Source organism: Oncorhynchus mykiss, chromosome 13 (genome assembly GCF_057628025.1).
Source record: "Oncorhynchus mykiss isolate SJ-2025 chromosome 13, ASM5762802v1, whole genome shotgun sequence".
NCBI lineage: Eukaryota > Metazoa > Chordata > Actinopteri > Salmoniformes > Salmonidae > Oncorhynchus > Oncorhynchus mykiss.
In genome coordinates, this window is record NC_143034.1 from 49,648,585 (window position 1) to 49,666,625 (window position 18,041).

General features: G+C 50.4%; 1 protein-coding gene across 7 annotated transcripts in view; it reads right to left on the bottom strand.

Annotated features, from left to right (window-relative positions):
• LOC110486347 (inactive rhomboid protein 1) overlaps window positions 1-18,041 on the bottom strand; it is a 46,238-nt gene that overhangs the window by 13,848 nt on the left and 14,349 nt on the right. For 3 of the 7 annotated variants that reach the window (XM_036941055.2, XM_090196423.1, XM_090196424.1), the window contains exons 2-4: window positions 5,402-5,546; window positions 4,814-4,953; window positions 889-996 (exon numbers count right to left, since the gene is read on the bottom strand). In XM_036941055.2, the coding sequence (XP_036796950.2) occupies window positions 889-996; window positions 4,814-4,953; window positions 5,402-5,518 (365 nt within the window). In that variant the 5' untranslated portion in view covers window positions 5,519-5,546. Of the gene's footprint in view, window positions 1-888; window positions 997-4,813; window positions 4,954-5,401; window positions 5,547-18,041 lie in introns of those variants that run through there. The other 4 variants (XM_036941056.2, XM_090196426.1, XM_090196425.1 and 1 more) reach the window with 2 other exon arrangements.

Here is an 18,041-nt window from a genome sequence, read left to right on the forward strand (position 1 = left end):
TCTCTCTGCCCCTCTCTCTCTCTGCCTCTTTTTTTCTGTAAGCTGTTGTTTTCTACTGAATCATATAATCTGTACATTCAATAAGGATGACAATACAATGTTCTCTGCCTCTGCCAGTCTAATCTAATCAGGTGCTGCAGAAGGCCAAGCTAACCCAACCCTTGCCGCAATACACAAACTAACGAGAATGGCTTAGTTTAAAGAGCAGCTCAGGTTATTTTAAGACTCAGTCAAACGCAATTATGGTCTTTTAGTGACTGTAACATCAAATCAGTGGACATGTATTCCATGGTCCCTAACTCAGACAGATATTCATAAAGTCTGAGGCGACATTATTGTTGCTTAGTCTTTGGCCTGACCACAATGGAATGCGGTGGTTGTTGTGTATTCCAGGAAAATGGCAGGTCCCTGTGTTAGGACCCTTTATTATGACCAATTCCGTGTGAGTCAGATGTGTCAATGTGGTGAGTCATATAACAACACCAGTCATAGCACAGAGAGAAAACAACAGCCCCCCTGAAGAGGCTTATAGCTATAGGCAATGGAAGACAGTTCATTCAAGCTGTGCCTTTATGCCTGATGCAGTATTCTGTCTTACGGAGAGCCTGCACTCTGTTGATAATTCTCTCTGTTCTGCACTTAATACTCTTTGTACTCTCCAGATCTGAGCCACCACCAACATAACCTAGGACACAAACACTGGTGGGGTAAACACTTAGCTAAACCTTCCCTCTCCCCCCATCACAAGATGTTCTGGCTCCTCATGGTTGCACACTGTATGTTACTGTATGCTACTGTAATGTAATCAGACAGGAAGTGCTGTCCTCATTGGCCAGTGTACTTTGGGCCCAGTCTGACCTCTGACCCCTGACCTCTGCCCTGCAGTACCTGAGCAGGGTTCTGGAGAGAGAGTGATGCTTCCTGGGGCCGCTGCGAGATGCCCGCTGACCCTTAACGGGCACTGTGTTAATCCGCTCAAAGTGCACCCTTCTGCTGCTGGAGACGGGCAGGGGGAGAAGGTAGGGAGGTGAGAGGAGGAGGAGGACAGGGGGAGAGGGTAGGGAGGTGAGAGGAGGAGGAGGACAGGGGGAGAGGGTAGGGAGGTGAGAGGAGGAGGAGGACAGGGGGAGAGGGTAGGAAGGTGAGAGGAGGAGGAGGACAGGGGGAGAAGGTAGGGAGGTGAGAGGAGGAGGAGGACAGGGGGAGAGGGTAGGAAGGTGAGAGGAGGAGGAGGACAGGGGGAGAGGGTAGGGAGGGTGGGAGGAGGAGGAGGACAGGGCAGGGGGAGAGGGTAGGGAGGGTGGGAGGAGGAGGAGGACAGGGGGAGAAGGTAGGGAGGTGAGAGGAGGAGGAGGACAGGGGGAGAGGGTAGGAAGGTGAGAGGAGGAGGAGGACAGGGGGAGAGGGTAGGGAGGGTGGGAGGAGGAGGAGGACAGGGGGAGAAGGTAGGGAGGTGAGAGGAGGAGGAGGACAGGGCAGGGGGAGAGGGTAGGAAGGTGAGAGGAGGAGGAGGACAGGGGGAGAAGGTAGGGAGGTGAGAGGAGGAGGAGGACAGGGGGAGAGGGTAGGAAGGTGAGAGGAGGAGGAGGACAGGGGGAGAAGGTAGGGAGGTGAGAGGAGGAGGAGGACAGGGGGAGAGGGTAGGAAGGTGAGAGGTGGAGGAGGACAGGGGGAGAGGGTAGGAAGGTGAGAGGAGGAGGAGGACAGGGCAGGGGGAGAGGGTAGGAAGGTGAGAGGAGGAGGAGGACAGGGCAGGGGGAGAGGGTAGGAAGGTGAGAGGTGGAGGAGGACAAGGCAGGGGGAGAGGGTAGGAAGGTGAGAGGAGGAGGAGGACAGGGGGAGAGGGTAGGAAGGTGAGAGGTGGAGGGGGACAGGGCAGGGGGAGAGGGTAGGGAGGTGAGAGGAGGAGGACAGGGGGAGAGGGTAGGAAGGTGAGAGGAGGAGGAGGACAGGGCAGGGGGCGGGGGGAGAGGGTAGGAAGGTGAGAGGTGGAGGAGGACAGGGGAGAGGGTAGGGAGGTGAGAGGGAGAGGAGGACAGGGGGAGAGGGTAGGAGGGTGAGAGGAGTAGGAGGACAGGGGGAGAGGGTAGGAAGGTGAGAGGTGGAGGAGGATAGGGCAGGGGGAGAGGGTAGGGAGGTGAGAGGAGGAGGAGGACAGGGGGAGAGGGTAGGGAGGTGAGAGGAGGAGGAGGACAGGGGGAGAGGGTAGGAAGGTGAGAGGAGGAGGAGGACAGGAGGAGAGGGTAGGAAGGTGAGAGGAGGACAGGGCAGGGGTGGGGGGAGAAGGTAGGAAGGTGAGAGGAGGAGGAGGACAGGGGGAGAGGGTAGGAAGGTGAGAGGAGGACAGGGCAGGGGGCAGGGTGCGGGGGGCGGGGGTAGGAAGGTGGGAGGAGGAGGGTGGGAGGAGGAGGAGGACAGGGCAGGGTAGAAGGTAGGAAGGTGGGAGGAGGAGGGTGGGAGGTGGAGGAGGACAGGGAAGGGGGCGGGGGAGAAGGTAGGAAGGTGAGAGGTGGAGGAGAACAGGGCAGGGGGCGGGAGGAGAGGGTAGGAAGGTGAGAGGAGGATGAGGACAGGGCAGGGGGAGAGGGTAGGAAGGTGAGAGGAGGAGGAGGATGACAGGGGGAGAGGGTAGGAAGGTGAGAGGTGGAGGAGGACAGGGCAGGGGGCAGGGGGAGAAGGTAGGGAGGTGAGAGGAGGAGGGGGACAGGGCAGGGGGAGAGGGTAGGAAGGTGAGAGGAGGAGGAGGACAGGGCAGGGGGAGAGGGTAGGAAGGTGAGAGGAGGAGGAGGACAGGGGGAGAGGGTAGGGAGGTGAGAGGAGGAGGGGGACAGGGCAGGGGGAGAGGGTAGGAAGGTGAGAGGAGGAGGAGGACAGAGCAGGGGGAGAGGGTAGGAAGGTGAGAGGAGGAGGGGGACAGGGCAGGGGGAGAGTGTAGGGAGGTGAGAGGAGGAGGAGGAGAGGGTAGGAAGGTGAGAGGAGGAGGAGGACAGGGGGAGAGGGTAGGGAGGTGAGAGGAGGAGGGGGACAGGGGGAGAGGGTAGGAAGGTGAGAGGAGGAGGAGGACAGGGGGAGAGGGTAGGGAGGTGAGAGGAGGAGGGGGACAGGGCAGGGGGAGAGGGTAGGAAGGTGAGAGGAGGAGGAGGACAGGGCAGGGGGAGAGGGTAGGAAGGTGAGAGGAGGAGGAGGACAGGGCAGGGGGAGAGGGTAGGAAGGTGAGAGGAGGAGGAGGACAGGGGGAGAGGGTAGGAAGGTGAGAGGAGGAGGGGGACAGGGCAGGGGGAGAGGGTAGGAAGGTGAGAGGAGGAGGAGGACAGGGCAGGGGGAGAGGGTAGGGAGGTGAGAGGAGGAGGGGGACAGGGCAGGGGGAGAGGGTAGGAAGGTGAGAGGAGGAGGAGGACAGGGCAGGGGGAGAGGGTAGGAAGGTGAGAGGAGGAGGAGGACAGGGGGAGAGGGTAGGAAGGTGAGAGGAGGAGGGGGACAGGGCAGGGGGAGAGGGTAGGAAGGTGAGAGGAGGAGGAGGACAGGGCAGGGGGAGAGGGTAGGGAGGTGAGAGGAGGAGGGGGACAGGGCAGGGGGAGAGGGTAGGAAGGTGAGAGGAGGAGGAGGACAGGGCAGGGGGAGAGGGTAGGAAGGTGAGAGGAGGAGGAGGACAGGGCAGGGGGAGAGGGTAGGAAGGTGAGAGGAGGAGGAGGACAGGGGGAGAGGGTAGGGAGGTGAGAGGAGGAGGGGGACAGGGCAGGGGGAGAGGGTAGGAAGGTGAGAGGAGGAGGAGGACAGGGGGAGAGGGTAGGAAGGTGAGAGGAGGAGGAGGACAGGGCAGGGGGAGAGGGTAGGAAGGTGAGAGGAGGAGGAGGACAGGGCAGGGGGAGAGGGTAGGAAGGTGAGAGGAGGAGGAAGACAGGGCAGGGGGAGAGGGTAGGAAGGTGAGAGGAGGAGGAGGACAGGGCAGGGGGAGAGGGTAGGAAGGTGAGAGGAGGAGGAAGACAGGGCAGGGGGAGAGGGTAGGAAGGTGAGAGGAGGAGGAGGACAGGGCAGGGGGAGAGGGTAGGAAGGTGAGAGGAGGAGGAGGACAGGGCAGGGGGAGAGGGTAGGAAGGTGAGAGGAGGCGGAAGATAGGGCAGGGCAAAAAAGAGAAGGAAAGAGGAAAGAAGAAGAGGTGGTGAGCAAGAAACAGCATCTAGAAAAGCGATAAAAACAGAAATAGTGCAAAATGGAGTAAAGCTTTGCAAGCATTGAAATTGTAAAGGGAAATGAAGTTTGAACATGCATTAGAATCATACACACTGACCAGACGAAGAACCAGGCATGCAGAGGGATTCCCAACTCATTCATTCAGACTGTTGAAGAATCAATGCACACAATCACAGCCACAGTGATTTCAACTTTTATACACTGTAGTATGAGCCCATCTGCAGACCCAGACAGGCACTGATAAAACACACCACAAACAGTCTGTCCTGTCAAACAAATACAGGTGTCTGGTAAAGATCAATATGCAATCAAACCGCCAAGCTGAAGTGGGCGGCGGCAATCAGGCAGAGAAACGGATATTATGGTCTCATGCCTTGTTACTGGCATCACACAAGTAGCCCACAGTAACACAAACTGGTCAAAAACATGCCATCCGTGACTAAAACATTGCTTACTTCACACCATCATGACAATTTCATCATCAAATATTTTCAGTGGGCCCACTGCTCAACACCTAAGATAACCAAATCCCATGGAGGTCATACGATTCCGGGTCACAACCATGATCTAACCAATCAAGGTGTCCTTCAGTAGCTCCAGAGCGTTGATATGTTCCCCTTACCTCTTGATGGTCTGTGTGATGGAGGATTGGCGTAGCAGGGGCGGCCGGCGAGGGTCAAAGAGGTCGCGAGGCGGGGACCGGAGGTGGGAGGGCTCCACTGGCATGCTGATACTGCGGAGGAAACCCTGGCGCTTCACCGGCTGCAGTGGGGGGGGGGGGGGGGGCATGGGAAGAGACAGAGATGAAGTACACACAATGAGAGCCATATTGCATGCAGAGATTCACATACAGTTACAACAGACCACAACACAACACTGTGGGAGAGACAATGAGAAAGCAGGGAGAAGAATGGAGACAGAGACCCAGAGAAGAAGTGTGGGATACAAGGAAAGGCACGCAGAGGGAGAGAAAAATAAAGAGAGTGATTGAATGAGTGAGTGAGTGAGTGAGTGAGTGAGTGAGTGAGGAAGTGAGTGAGAGAGAAAGTGAGTGACAGAGAGAGAAAGAAAGAGAGTGAAAGAGAGAGAAAAAGAAAGTGAACGATATGGATAAAGAGTGAGATAGAGACAGGGAGAGAGAGAGAGAGAGAGAGAGAGAGAGAGAGAGAGAGAGAGAGAGAGAGAAGGAAAGAGAGTGTGTGTGCTATACCTGGACGAAGGTGGGTGGCTCATCCAGGGACACCTGAGCAGTGGGAATGTCCAGTTTGAGCCATGGAGGCTTCTTCCTCTGCAGGCTGCTGGTGCTCTCACGGCGTGGTTCAGCCATGCTCCCAACCCCACCCCACGCCTCCCACCTACAGGGAGAGAGAGAGAGATGAAGGGAAAAATGAGATTGATACATATCCATCCTTCAAATGTAATCACATCGTCCCTCAGGAGTTTCATTTAAAAGACGAATCAACAATTCGTAAATGAAAGCCTGAGAGCATCCCGCTAATGATTTGATTTGAAACTTTGATTTGAATAGCTTGTGTTGCAGAGTCATTACACAAGATGGTGCTGAAGAGGCTTGAGTCACCCCATGTGACAGGGTCTGTACTGCTATCGTAAAACCAGTTAGAAGAGCGCCAAATGGAGAGATTACCAGACCACAGCTGTTTGCTCTTACCCAGAAAGAAGCACACGGAACCACTTAACAAAGCAATAAATATTTGTGCAGGGGGAGAGGGGAAGTTTATGATCTAAGGACTAAAAATCCCAGAGATTTAACTGAATTTAATCCCACCTTGTTGTTATACATTGCCCTATTCTAGGCCTATCCCCCGCCAGGCATTTGTGGGAGAGCCTAAACTGCTAGGTCTCTTCCCATGACGCAGCCTCGACGCCACAGGTGGTGCAATGAACCTCGCCGGCCTCCGTCAGAGAAACCTCCTCATCCTTAAAGCATCGTTATCAACAATCCTTCACTTCAGCTTGGGTTCTCTCACAGTCTCACTTATCTCTCTGTCTGTAATATCCTGTTATTATCCTCACTGCTGATTACGGTAAGATAGTACAGTGTCCTTCAAACACCAGGGTGGCAGTCTTAAAGTGCTCTGCGACATTCTCCCCAGGGGCATCATAGGAAGACTGAAACCATCATTCCCGCGGTGAGATACATGAAGGCGTAAATAAAGACTATTTCCACCAAGAAAAACACTGAAGAGTGCGCCATTGGGTAGTTCCTTACCAGAGAAGCTGTCATGAAACCCTGTGAATGTGAGGAAAAACGCTCTCCTCACTTGTCACATGATAATGGTCTTTCGCAGACTCCCATATTGCTCAAATGCCTGACAAGACGAGGGATGAGGGCCCTAATGTGGTCTTGTGCTTTCACTTCAGCAGCATCAGGGGGCTATGAGCGGGCTGGCAGCAGTCATACAGGGTCACGCATTCCCCTTCTATGGTTACAGAGCTTTAGGTCCTTGGAAAGTCCATGGCAATGTCAAGCACATCTGCTTTGCGTTGCATTTTAACACACTGCAGGCTCCTGTTTTAGCCCAAGTGATGATGGGAGTGTTCATATGAAACATAAATCCTGCCACAGAGCCAGCGAGGCTGACAATGGAGGGCAGTGGAGGGAGGCAGGAGTGAAACCCCAGGCCGGGGACCCTGTCCACGGATAGAGAGGAGAGGAGAGAAGGTGAGGTCAACCACACTGCTAGTAACAGCAGCCTGGTCCCAGTCAGCCAAGCCATCATTGATGGCTGGTGTTCACGAGCCATCGGTTCACAGCAGGACACACATGCAGTCAGTCCCATCCTGACCTGTCCAATCATGTGTGAAAATGGTCTGCAACACACAACTGGGTTCAAGTAGTATTTGCTTTATGTAAATACTTTAACTGAGTTGAATTGAGCTCGCCTGGTGCAATGGAACCAAGGGAATAGTACCAAAAGTGCAAACCCTGCCAATATGGCACTCCGTGTAGGCTCAATCAAATTCAGCAAATATTTGAAAGAAAATACATACTATTTGAACCCAAGTCGGACACAGAGAGCGCGTACTGAACAAGTCCATAAGCTTGTGGTAAATAGCTAGCTACTGTGAAGACAGAGCCAACTAGAGGTCGGTCACTTCACCCATGGACGCCATGCTGAGACATTCTGCCCCACTGCACAGAGTGTAGAGAGGGCTCTGTGGTGGAATGCTGTCCGACCACCCCAGCCTTTATGTCTGGTCAGGAGCTCTGGGCTGTGATGACTGGCCAGGATTAGCTGTTAGCTGAGCCATATGGGAACCAAGCAGGCCTGCCTAGGGTGTGGGTTAGGGAGGTGTGAGGGAGGAAAGAGGGGGAGACCACCCTCACTGACTTGCAACCAGGTTCTTCTGTGCAGAGAAAATATCACAAGATTACACATTTCGAAGCACGGTCACTCAGCTCCATATGAGCTTAGACTTCTAGTGACGGTACAGGTCATGACTGTAGGTTTTCTGACCGGGGGTATAAGGCGTAGTGACAGCCTCCCCTGGTCTCCTACTGGGGTGAGTCATGGGCCAGGTGAAGCTCTGTTAGACCAGCTAGCAACCAACGCCTGGAGAAGGGAAACTTCAGCCTGTCTGTCTTCAGCCTTTGCACTTGTACAAAACACCCACTACAACATTGCTGCCAGAACCACACACACAAACCCTCTCTTCTATAGCCCAGACAGCCCCGAAGCCACAGCTCCCATAATTTGCTTTTAACGACAAACTCTAGGGATCTTAGTGCTTAGTGATCCAACACAGCAGAGGCATATGCCCTGGTTCTGCCGATTGTATCGAGGGATGGGAGCCTAATTGTCTCATTTGATTCCAGGCCCAGGAGCCGTGACTGTAGTGTGTTTGACCTGGGACTCAGCCTCTGTCTCCTGCTGAATCTACGCTCCACTATCTCCTGGGTTTGTAGTGAACACTGGGGGCGTTGGCGCCTCAGATTCTCCCCGCGGTTTTCCTACGGCCAACCCACTTAAATCCTCCTGCCTGTTGCCTGGCTTTCCTCTCATCCTTACTACCCTGTGTACACACTCTTGAGTGTAACTCTGAGAGAGGCCAGGTGGTTGACGCGACTGGCACACTGAGACCTGAAGACAGACCTACTTACAGACTGACAGACACAGACCTACAGACAGGCAGACCTACAGACAGACAGACCTACAGACAGACAGCTGTCTCCTTTCTCTCTTGTCCTTCAGTCCAGTCCAAAGTCAACATGGCAGCTGACTTGTCAGAGTTCTGAGGCTTGTGTCTGGGGAGGAGGATGGGAGGATGGCGGCAACCGCCAACCGGATACTAGGTCTGCAGGCTCCAGGACACCCAGCATGGACACAGGCTGTGGTTATGGCAGTCATCTACCACGGGTCAGTCTTTAACATGGCTGTCATCTCCTCTCCCCAGGATAATGAATGAGTACAGTACATTAGGCCTGCATGAAGGCCAGGGGCCTAGCTAGGATTCAGGGTCATCCATCCCAGTCTGAGAGGCACACTGACTAGACTGCATAGGGAGGAAGTCCTTGAGCAATGGAGATGTCCTTGAGGAGAAATTATGTTGATTGAATTCTACATTTTGGACCCCATCCAAGGACACAGGATTATCATTTTCCCTGACTCCTTATAGCTTCAACTCACATTCAAGTTCCAAAAGGATTGAAGGCAAGTGGCTCAACCATTTATTTATTTGATACTATCACATTAATGCTTATTACGGCTTAATATTATTAATTGAGTCGAAGACTGTCTTATCTAAAGGTTAAAGGTTAAAACTGAACGTTGCGTGGAAACAATTTCATGCCTGGAGATAGCAACAGTTTTCCCACCATTATACTACTCTGTCTGTCTGTCTGTCTGTCTGTCTGTCTGTCTGTCTGTCTGTCTGTCTGTCTGTCTGTCTGTCTGTCTGTCTGTCTGTCTGTCTGTCTGTCTTGTCTGTCTGTCTGTCTGTCTGTCTGTCTGTCTGCACTCAGCATTCTTAAGGTTAACCATAGCCGCGGGAAGTATTTTGGGGGTGGGGCTGGATAAATCTTTTTGCCCGCGCTGGCGCTGCAAGTGGACATATTTTTTTATAGATACTTTTTAAAATTCTGATTTTTCAGGGGTTGCTGCAGCACCGTCAGCACCCCTACTTCCCACGACTATGAGGTTAACGTGATTTAATCTGTGGGCCCTTTAAAGATATTTGTTTTATCTTCCAGATCCACATCTGAAGAAGGAAAACACCCACTCCCATCCTTGCAACATGCACACTGCAAGATTAGCTTCCTGCTGATGCTTCAACTCCAGGCTAATGCATGTGAGAAACGAACGCTTCCTACTCAACCATGAGATGCATTTACAACAAACTCGATTGACTGTGTTTTTACGTTCTGGTGTTGCTGTTGCTCTCCATTAGCGGGGAAGACTGACAGGCAGACTAAACCCAGAGGACAGACCCGGGTCTCTCCAGGTGCAGGGTAGGACAGAGACGTCCATGAGGCTTTCAGGTTATCAAACTGACAGCCTGGCTCAACCACAGTGTTTTACCTCCCTGGGAGCCATGTAGGTCTATTGTTGGTGTATGTGCAAGCGGCACCAACAATATGCCCACGCACGCGCACACACACACACACACACACACACACACACACACACACACACACACACACACACACACACACACACACACCCTGGATGAGGTTTTTAGGCCATCTATTAATATAATGACTTGGTAAATGGGTGCCAGTCATGCACAGGGAGGCAGTGAGTATTGACAATGGAGGGCCCAGCTGTAACAGGTACAGCTTGAAGACAAACAGTGGTGAGGAGGGCTGGGGGCTGCAAGGAGCCTTGTAGATGTGACTGCCTTCCTTCACTACTGCCTCTTTCAGCTGCCTGTCTGGAAGGGGTTTAGGTGTGCGAGGGCAGGGGCTAATTCTCACGGTTCACTTTTCAACAGGACCTGGTTCTCCCGCTGCGATCTCACAACAACGTTTCCTTAATTGACACATCCTGTTTGACGTTATCCACATTCTAAATATAGCCCTGTTTTTGATGCCTGCTAAGCAGAAACAAATGTTCCACTGAAAAATCTTCATGTTATCTGTTCAAACTGGTAGCCCTAACTTCCTGATACTCAACACCCCTCGACATAAGATCTAATCGATAGAAAAAGACAACATGATCCATTCATTTCATTATCCATGTGTGCAGGAATGCATTTGTCAGCAGCCTCTCTCATCTAATGCCAGCCCAGATTTGGAAATAGAAGTGAAACATTATACATTTCTTAAATGGGTCTTGTACAGTATGTTTCCCAAGACCTCCATCCAGGGACATAACCTGAATTCATAATAAACTGTCACTGGAACATTCCACAGCAACATTCCATATGATCTTCAGTTGAACAGCCCCCCACCATCTCTCCCCCTCGAGATCGCTGGCTCAGCTGTTAGCAGGGCTGAATCATTCAAATTCCTGGGGAACATCATCTCCCGCAACCTCAAGTGGGAGGACATGATCACAGCGGGCACCAAGAAGACACAACAGTGGCAATCCTGATCTGGTTTAACACATCAATCGTTGAGTCCATCCTCACCTCCTCCATCACCGTCTGGTTTGGGTCTGCCCACTGCAAGGGTAAACCGCAACGCATTGTCCGCATGGCGGGTTATAGGCTGACACCTGCCCTCCAGGACAAGGAAGCGTGCAGGAAAGATCATCGCCGACTCCTCCCACCCCGGTCCCCCCCACTCCAAACATTTACCTCTGGCAGGCGGTTCAGGTCACTCTTGATCAAAACCTCCCGCCACAAAGTTTCTTCCCCTGGACTGTGGCCCTCACCAACCAGCCATCTGGCGCATAGAGACTAAAGGACTGTGGACACTAAAGGACACCCTATGCTGCACACCGCATCAAGCCATCTCTGAACAGCACATAAAATAACTGCACTAAAATAACTGCATTGCACTCCGTCTATCTCTCTGCATTTAGATATATTCATACTGATAATGTAAATGTGTACATCCACTGTATTTCAACCGTATACCCACTGTATATCAACCGTATACCCGCTGTACATCAACCATATACCCACTGTATATCAACCGTATACCCACTGTATATCAACCGTATACCCACTGTATATCAACCGTATACCCACTGTATATCAACCGCATACCCACTGTATATCAACCGTATACCCACTGTATATTTATAAATCTGCTCATTATCTTATAGCGCTATGCTCACTCTACCTAGTTGTATATAATGCATGTAAACTTCGTATGAACTCGGTTGCCTGTATTCTGTCTCTAAATGTTGTCTATCACTAGCAGCACCATATCACCAAGTCAAATTCGGAGTTATGTGTAAATGTACCTGGTGAATAAAATGTGATTCTGAAAGTGAGCAGCATTGCTGGAGAAAGCACATCAAGTCTAACCAGTCTGTTCAGCCAGTGTCTGGGCTGGCTGCTCCATGTACAGGACAGGACATCTATGTCCCAAATTGCACCCTATTCCCCATACAGTGCACTACTTTTGACCAAAAAGTGGGGTGTCATTTCAGTAGGCCCTGTGTGCGGACAGTCACAGGAAAATGATTTGTCTTATTGTAAGTGACAGAGCTGAAGACAGTGCAGCTGGCTGCGGGGCAGAGCTGAGGCTAAGGAGGCAGGCTGGGTAGATGAGGGTGGCTGGGTAAAGGAAGACAGGCTGGGTAGATGAGGCAGGCTGGGCAGAGGGAGGCAGGCTGGGGAGATGAGGGTGGCTGGGTAAAGAAAGACAGGCTGGGTAGATGAGGCGGGCTGGGTAGATGAGGCAGGCTGGGCAGAGGTAGGCAGGCTGGGTAGATGAGGCAGGCTGGGCAGAGGGAGGCAGGATGGGCGTAGGGGGAAGAGGAAGAGAAACAGAGAGATGCTGGCGTGCAGGCCGAGGCAGGCGCCATGATGGATGATCTCATTAATCTGGGTACTGAGAAGGCTGGACACTTCCTTCCTGAGAAACTGAACATCCTGACCCAAGGCTCTGCTTCCTTGCTCTCTCATTCTCTCTCGCTTCCTCTCTCTCTTTACCCAGCATTTCTCCAAATATATCTTTATCTTTCTCTCGTCCTCTGTAGCTGAACCTCAATCACTTTATTTTGGTTTTCTCTAAATGTCTTTGTGTATAATTGTATTCTTCCCTCTTTATGAGTGACACACTTGCTTACTCATGAACCAAGAAAAACTATGGAAAACTATAAGACAATGACTTCGCTTTAGTACCGCATAACATGTCCCTTTCCACCTAACAGAATATGCACCATAAATACCGTAAACCTGGATAAAAACAGAGATTCTTCTTGGTATTGTTGACCTTCCCCATGCTGGAGTTGTCACTAACAACAATGCAACCTATCCATCATGGCTGCAGTCCGCCTGCCTCACTACATGTTGAAAGCAATGCAAAGCCTGAAATAAAGGAAATAATGGGAGGAAAATATGCCATTGAGCAGCTCACTCTCTTACCCAAACACTGACCTCACTCCTCATAGGACTCTATAGGCTTACTATGCTGCAATCTGCATGCACCGTAGGCAACAACACTCCCACAACGTCGTTACTGCCAAGGAGCCCAACAAGACCTCATCCTTCAAGTGTGTTTGGATGGATAAGGAACGTGCTAAGCAATTGGAACACGCATCTGATCTGGCAATGGACCTAGATGGGAGATCTAGAGACCGTGAATCAATTGCACTTAATAACAACGGCCTCAGTGTTGTGTAACACCTGATCCATCTGAGGCCCATCTGGGCATTTATTACAGCATGGTGCTGCTTTTTATCTTTAAATAGCACACACACACACACACACACACACACACACACACACACACACACACACACACACCACTGTAAAGCGAGACCCATTAAGAAGCTGACAGAAGCTGCAGTCTCTTAGTTTGGGAGTTTGGGATGACTTCTGAAACAGACGCAGATTAAAGGACTAAGAATATCAACACAACGTTCGTGTTGGAGGAGCGACAGCAAGACCAGGTGACCACGCTGATTGTGGAAGCAGAGTTTGGACGCAGACGAGAGTTGCCTCTGTGAATTAACCAAGGGTGTAAACGCAACTCTCTGTTTCTCTTTCCCTCTTTCCCTCCTTCACACCTTCTCCCTGATGACTAACAGAGCAGTGTGACTCTCAACCACGTGGTATCCATGCACACGGCGCTGGGATGACAAGGGGATTTTCACCAGGGTTTTTTTAAGGGGAAAAGGAAGGAGGGTCCAGCTCCGGTTCCTCTCCTCAGTCTGGGAGTATGGCCTGGCGGTATACTCCTCTTACATGGAAGGAAATACTCCACATAGCTGCAGACCAGGCCTGGGTAGCGGAGGCCAAGGAGCCGCCCTGTGTCCGGCCCGCCCCGCACCATTAAGATTCAGTGTGTGTCTAGCCTAAGGCAAACTGACACAGTGACAGGCTGTCACCCCGAAACATCCTCGTCTGACATTAAAACACAAACACAACAGGAATACCCTCTGCAGCTGACCCAGGGATCCAGTGTCATGGCTGTGGAGGGGCCAGAGGGGAGGGGGGAACTGGCATGACAGGCCTATCTGGTGGAACCTCATTCCATTCCCCCTGTTTGCTCACTCAGACAACAAGGCCAGCTCGCCCTACCGTCCGGGAAAACACACACACACACGCACTCACCGCACGCACACACACACACACACACCACGGGGGGATTTTATAGTGCAAAGTCAACACTTGGAAGTGAGTGGCTTTCAATCCAAAGTGAGTGTGAACGTGCTACATACGGTGCATGGGAAAAACCTCTGCTACTGCTGTCCAAACAGTATTGACTGTATGCTAAGATCTAGTGCCATAGGTACTATGTATGAGAGGATAAGTAAGTCTCTGACGCTGTTCTGTGTGCATACAGTCTATTTATAGAACTTCAATGGCCAACGTCCTGCTGGAGATAGACTATAGACAAGCTTACATAATGGCAGACATGCTAGATATCAAGGCAGTAGCAAGTACTGTAGGATGATATAACGGCAAATGCTACTACTGTAACTGGCAAAATGATGGCCGCATCCTTTTAACATCTCACTAGTGACTTCACAGTACGATGTGCACTGTACTGTACAGTGACAGTGTTATGCAGTTCATCACACTCATAACACCCTCCTGCCTCATATACAGCATATTTAACCGCAAGATAAAAAGTTGAGCAGGCAACATCCCAATGAATACACTGAGAAAACAGTGCATATATCTTCCTCTGCAAATCAACATGAAAAAAAGGGTGAGATGTGTTTTATATCAGGGAGAGGAATTAGCTCTGAATTGCCACGTCTACTGATTCAGTTCACTTGAAGTTGAGTAAATTCTGCCCAGGCAAAACGGTTTCTCCACTTTTCTTTAGGGGGTAAAATATTATTGCAAGGGTGGATAATTCAACAGATAAATTATTAAACCATTCTACACTTGTGAATAATTCACTGTGTATTTCCCATTGGAGCTGGCATGGCACACACACACACACACACACACACACTCTCAGAGCGAAAGAGAAAGAGAGAGAGAGAGAGAGACCGAGAGAGAAAGAACCACTTGGCCCATAGCACTCTGTGACTACAGTAGTACTTACTGTCTCTTTTCTCAAAACTCTTTAACGTGCCACTCTTAGTGCAACTCTTTAGCGTGCCCCTCTTAGCTCAACTCTTTAGCATGCTCTTCTTAGCTCAACTCTTTAGCGTGCTCCTCTTAGCGCAACTCTTTAGCATGCCCCTCTTAGTGCAACTCTTTAGCGCGCAACTCTTTAGCGTGCTCTTCTTAGCTCAACTCTTTAGCGTGCTCCTCTTAGCGCAACTCTTTAGTGCAACTCTTTAGCTTGCTCCTCTTAGCGCAACTCTTTAGCTTGCTCCTCTTAGCTAAACTCTTTAGCGTGCCCCGCTTAGCGCAACTCTTTAGCGTGCCCCACATAGCGCAACACTTTAGCTTGCCCCTCTTAGCGCAACTCTTTAGCGTGCCCCTCTTAGCGCAACTCTTTAGCGTGCTCCTCTTAGCTCAACTCTTTAGCGTGCCCCTTTTAGCGCAACTCCTTAGCGCGCAACTCTTTAACGTGCTCCTCGTAGCGCAACTCTTTAGCGTGCTCCTCTTAGCGCAACTCTTTAGCGTGCCCCTCTTAGCTCAACTCTTTAGCGTGCCCCTCTTAGCGCAACTCTTTTTTATTTTATTTAACCTTTATTTAACTAGGTAAGTCTGTTAAAAACAAATTCTTATTTACAATGATGGCCTACCAAAAGGCAAGCGGCCTCCTGCGGGGACGGAGCTGGTATTAAAAATATATAAATATAGGACAAAAACACACATCACAACAAGAGACACCACAACACTAGATAAAGAGAGGACCTTTAAGGTTGCAGTGACACATCCATAACCTGAGCGGAAACCAGATTGCATACGAGAGAGAATACTCTGTAATGTGCCCCTCTGAGCTCAACTCTTTAGCGTGCCCCTCTTAGCTCAACCCTTTAGCGTGCCCCTCTTAGCTCAACTCTTTAGCGTGCCCCTTTTAGCTCAACTCTTTAGCGTGCCCATTTTACTGAAGCTCCACTCCTAATCCACAGCAGCACTTGAGATGGTTGGTACATATCCTGTAAATCTGTATCTTGTCTGGACACATGCCAGTGTTTGTACATCTCATATAAAGAGAGACGACTCTAAACTTGCCTCGTGGGCCAGATGCCTTATACTATTCTAAGACAAGTAAATGCAATTTGATTTAACACAATCAAATACTGTGTCTTCTTGTGCATGGACAGTGATTACATCAGCTGATTCTTAGGGAATGCACACACACACACTCATACAACCTCCTCAAGTCTGAGATGTGGTGGGAATAGAGAGGGTGTTTTATCCGAGTCTGAAGTCCCTGAGATTGCTGCTATCATGCCAGGGCCCCAGATGGTACTTTTTCGCATGGAAACTCTCCTTATCTCCCCCAGCAGACAACCCAGTGTGCCCACGCAGAAAGGCCTGTGACCTGGGGAGAGAGTGGGAGTAGACATCCACCTAGATTCAGGGCCCCTCTGACATCCACCCCCCCCCCAGACCACTGCAGCCTGGAGGACAGGGTGTGACCATGACAACAGCTACTCCATGTAGCCTGTATAACAGCCTTGTAATAGGTATATCTATGAGTTTCCAGTATTTAACAGCCTGGAGATGGGTAGGAATGCTGTGGGGACAAAGAGCAGAGTAAAGAATGGAGATAATAAAATGAACATGAGCATGACACTTACAAGGACTTGACCTCATCTTATTTTAACGGGAACTAGGAGATCTGGGTCAAAGGTTGAAAACACAGAGGAGGTGTGTGATTGGACTAATTCAACCATGACCATTTATCAACATGAACCTTTTAAGCTGGGTTGGTTTAACTGAGGTTGAGTGGTTTAACAAGATAACGTTTACAGTAGAACAATGCTGACACCGTCTTCTGTCAAACTAAATATTAGACTACGTAACATCTTCTGTCAAACTAAATATTAGACTACATAACGACAATAGCATAACTTGTTACTGAAAATGCCAAAGGGTTATTCAAGTAATAACATTACTCAATATTACATGATAGATTAACATGACACTTTTACACTCCATAATAAATCACAGTAATTAAATGTGTATAAATGAAATACTGTCTCTCCGCTCTCTGCACTCTGCGCTCTCTGACAGTTTACTTATTCACAAATTCAAAACACTGCTGTTAAACCGGCCTGACAGGGCAAGGGAAACCACTGGGTGAGCCACAGCATGCAAATCTGAAACCACATTTTTGCGTGTTTGACCTCTTGACCTCTCACCGTTGGACATAGAAGTGTCTGTATGGATTTACATCCTCTTGAGAGACAGGGCAGCTTTAACAAAACAAAGGAAAACAAACTCAAAGCAGAATCTCTCTCCTCCACTACTATCCCCTGAAGAGAGGCTCCCAGATGCATCCCCAAACTAGCTAAACAAGCGCCTTATTGTCTGTAGAAAGCAGTCAGAAGCTGCCCTTCCTGTTAGCCAAGTGAGCTAAGAGGGGACTCAGCAGCAGCATGACTAAACAACATGTGATCCCCATCTAAATAGTTTCCAGCATGATATCAGCCTGAATCGCTCCCGCCTACAATAGGTTGCATTGTGTGCTGGGCATCAGGCTGATGATGTGCATGGGGCTGAAGGAGGGTCATTGTTGTGGAGACTGATCCAAAATTCTTCCTCAACGTGAGGGAAGGAAGGGGAAAACCAGGCTGACTGAAGGATTCATTCCTTTATCGATCAAAACTGGGGTGTCAGCAAGTTCTGTGTTAAGCTAAGGACCTTTGTGTGCCCTGAGTTCGTTAACCCCATCATGGTTAGGAGGGAGTAAATGTGGACAGACTCCAGCAGTATCGGACAGACAGCGTATCTTGTTATGAAGTCCTTCAGACTGGTGTATTCTGGAGGTGATACGGCCTGTCACCACCATATTACTCATTGTGGGCACTCCTAGGTTTATTTACACGCTCTGGCCAATCAACACGAGTAAAAATACTTCACAAAGAGACGCCATCAACAGCGTGACCTCACATCCTCCCTGAAAGACCACCAGCACGGGGAGGTCAGATGACTGCTTATTTAAGATGTGCTGGGAGGAAGTGGAGAGGAGAGGAGGAGCTGAAGAGACCTCCGAATGGGAAAGCAGGAAACACACTGCTGTCTGGGAGGCTTCCCCACAGCGTTCACTGCGCACAGCCACAGAAACAACACACACACACTAATCAATTTCATCCCATCACCGGCTATGAGGCATCCCTCCCCTCCAAATA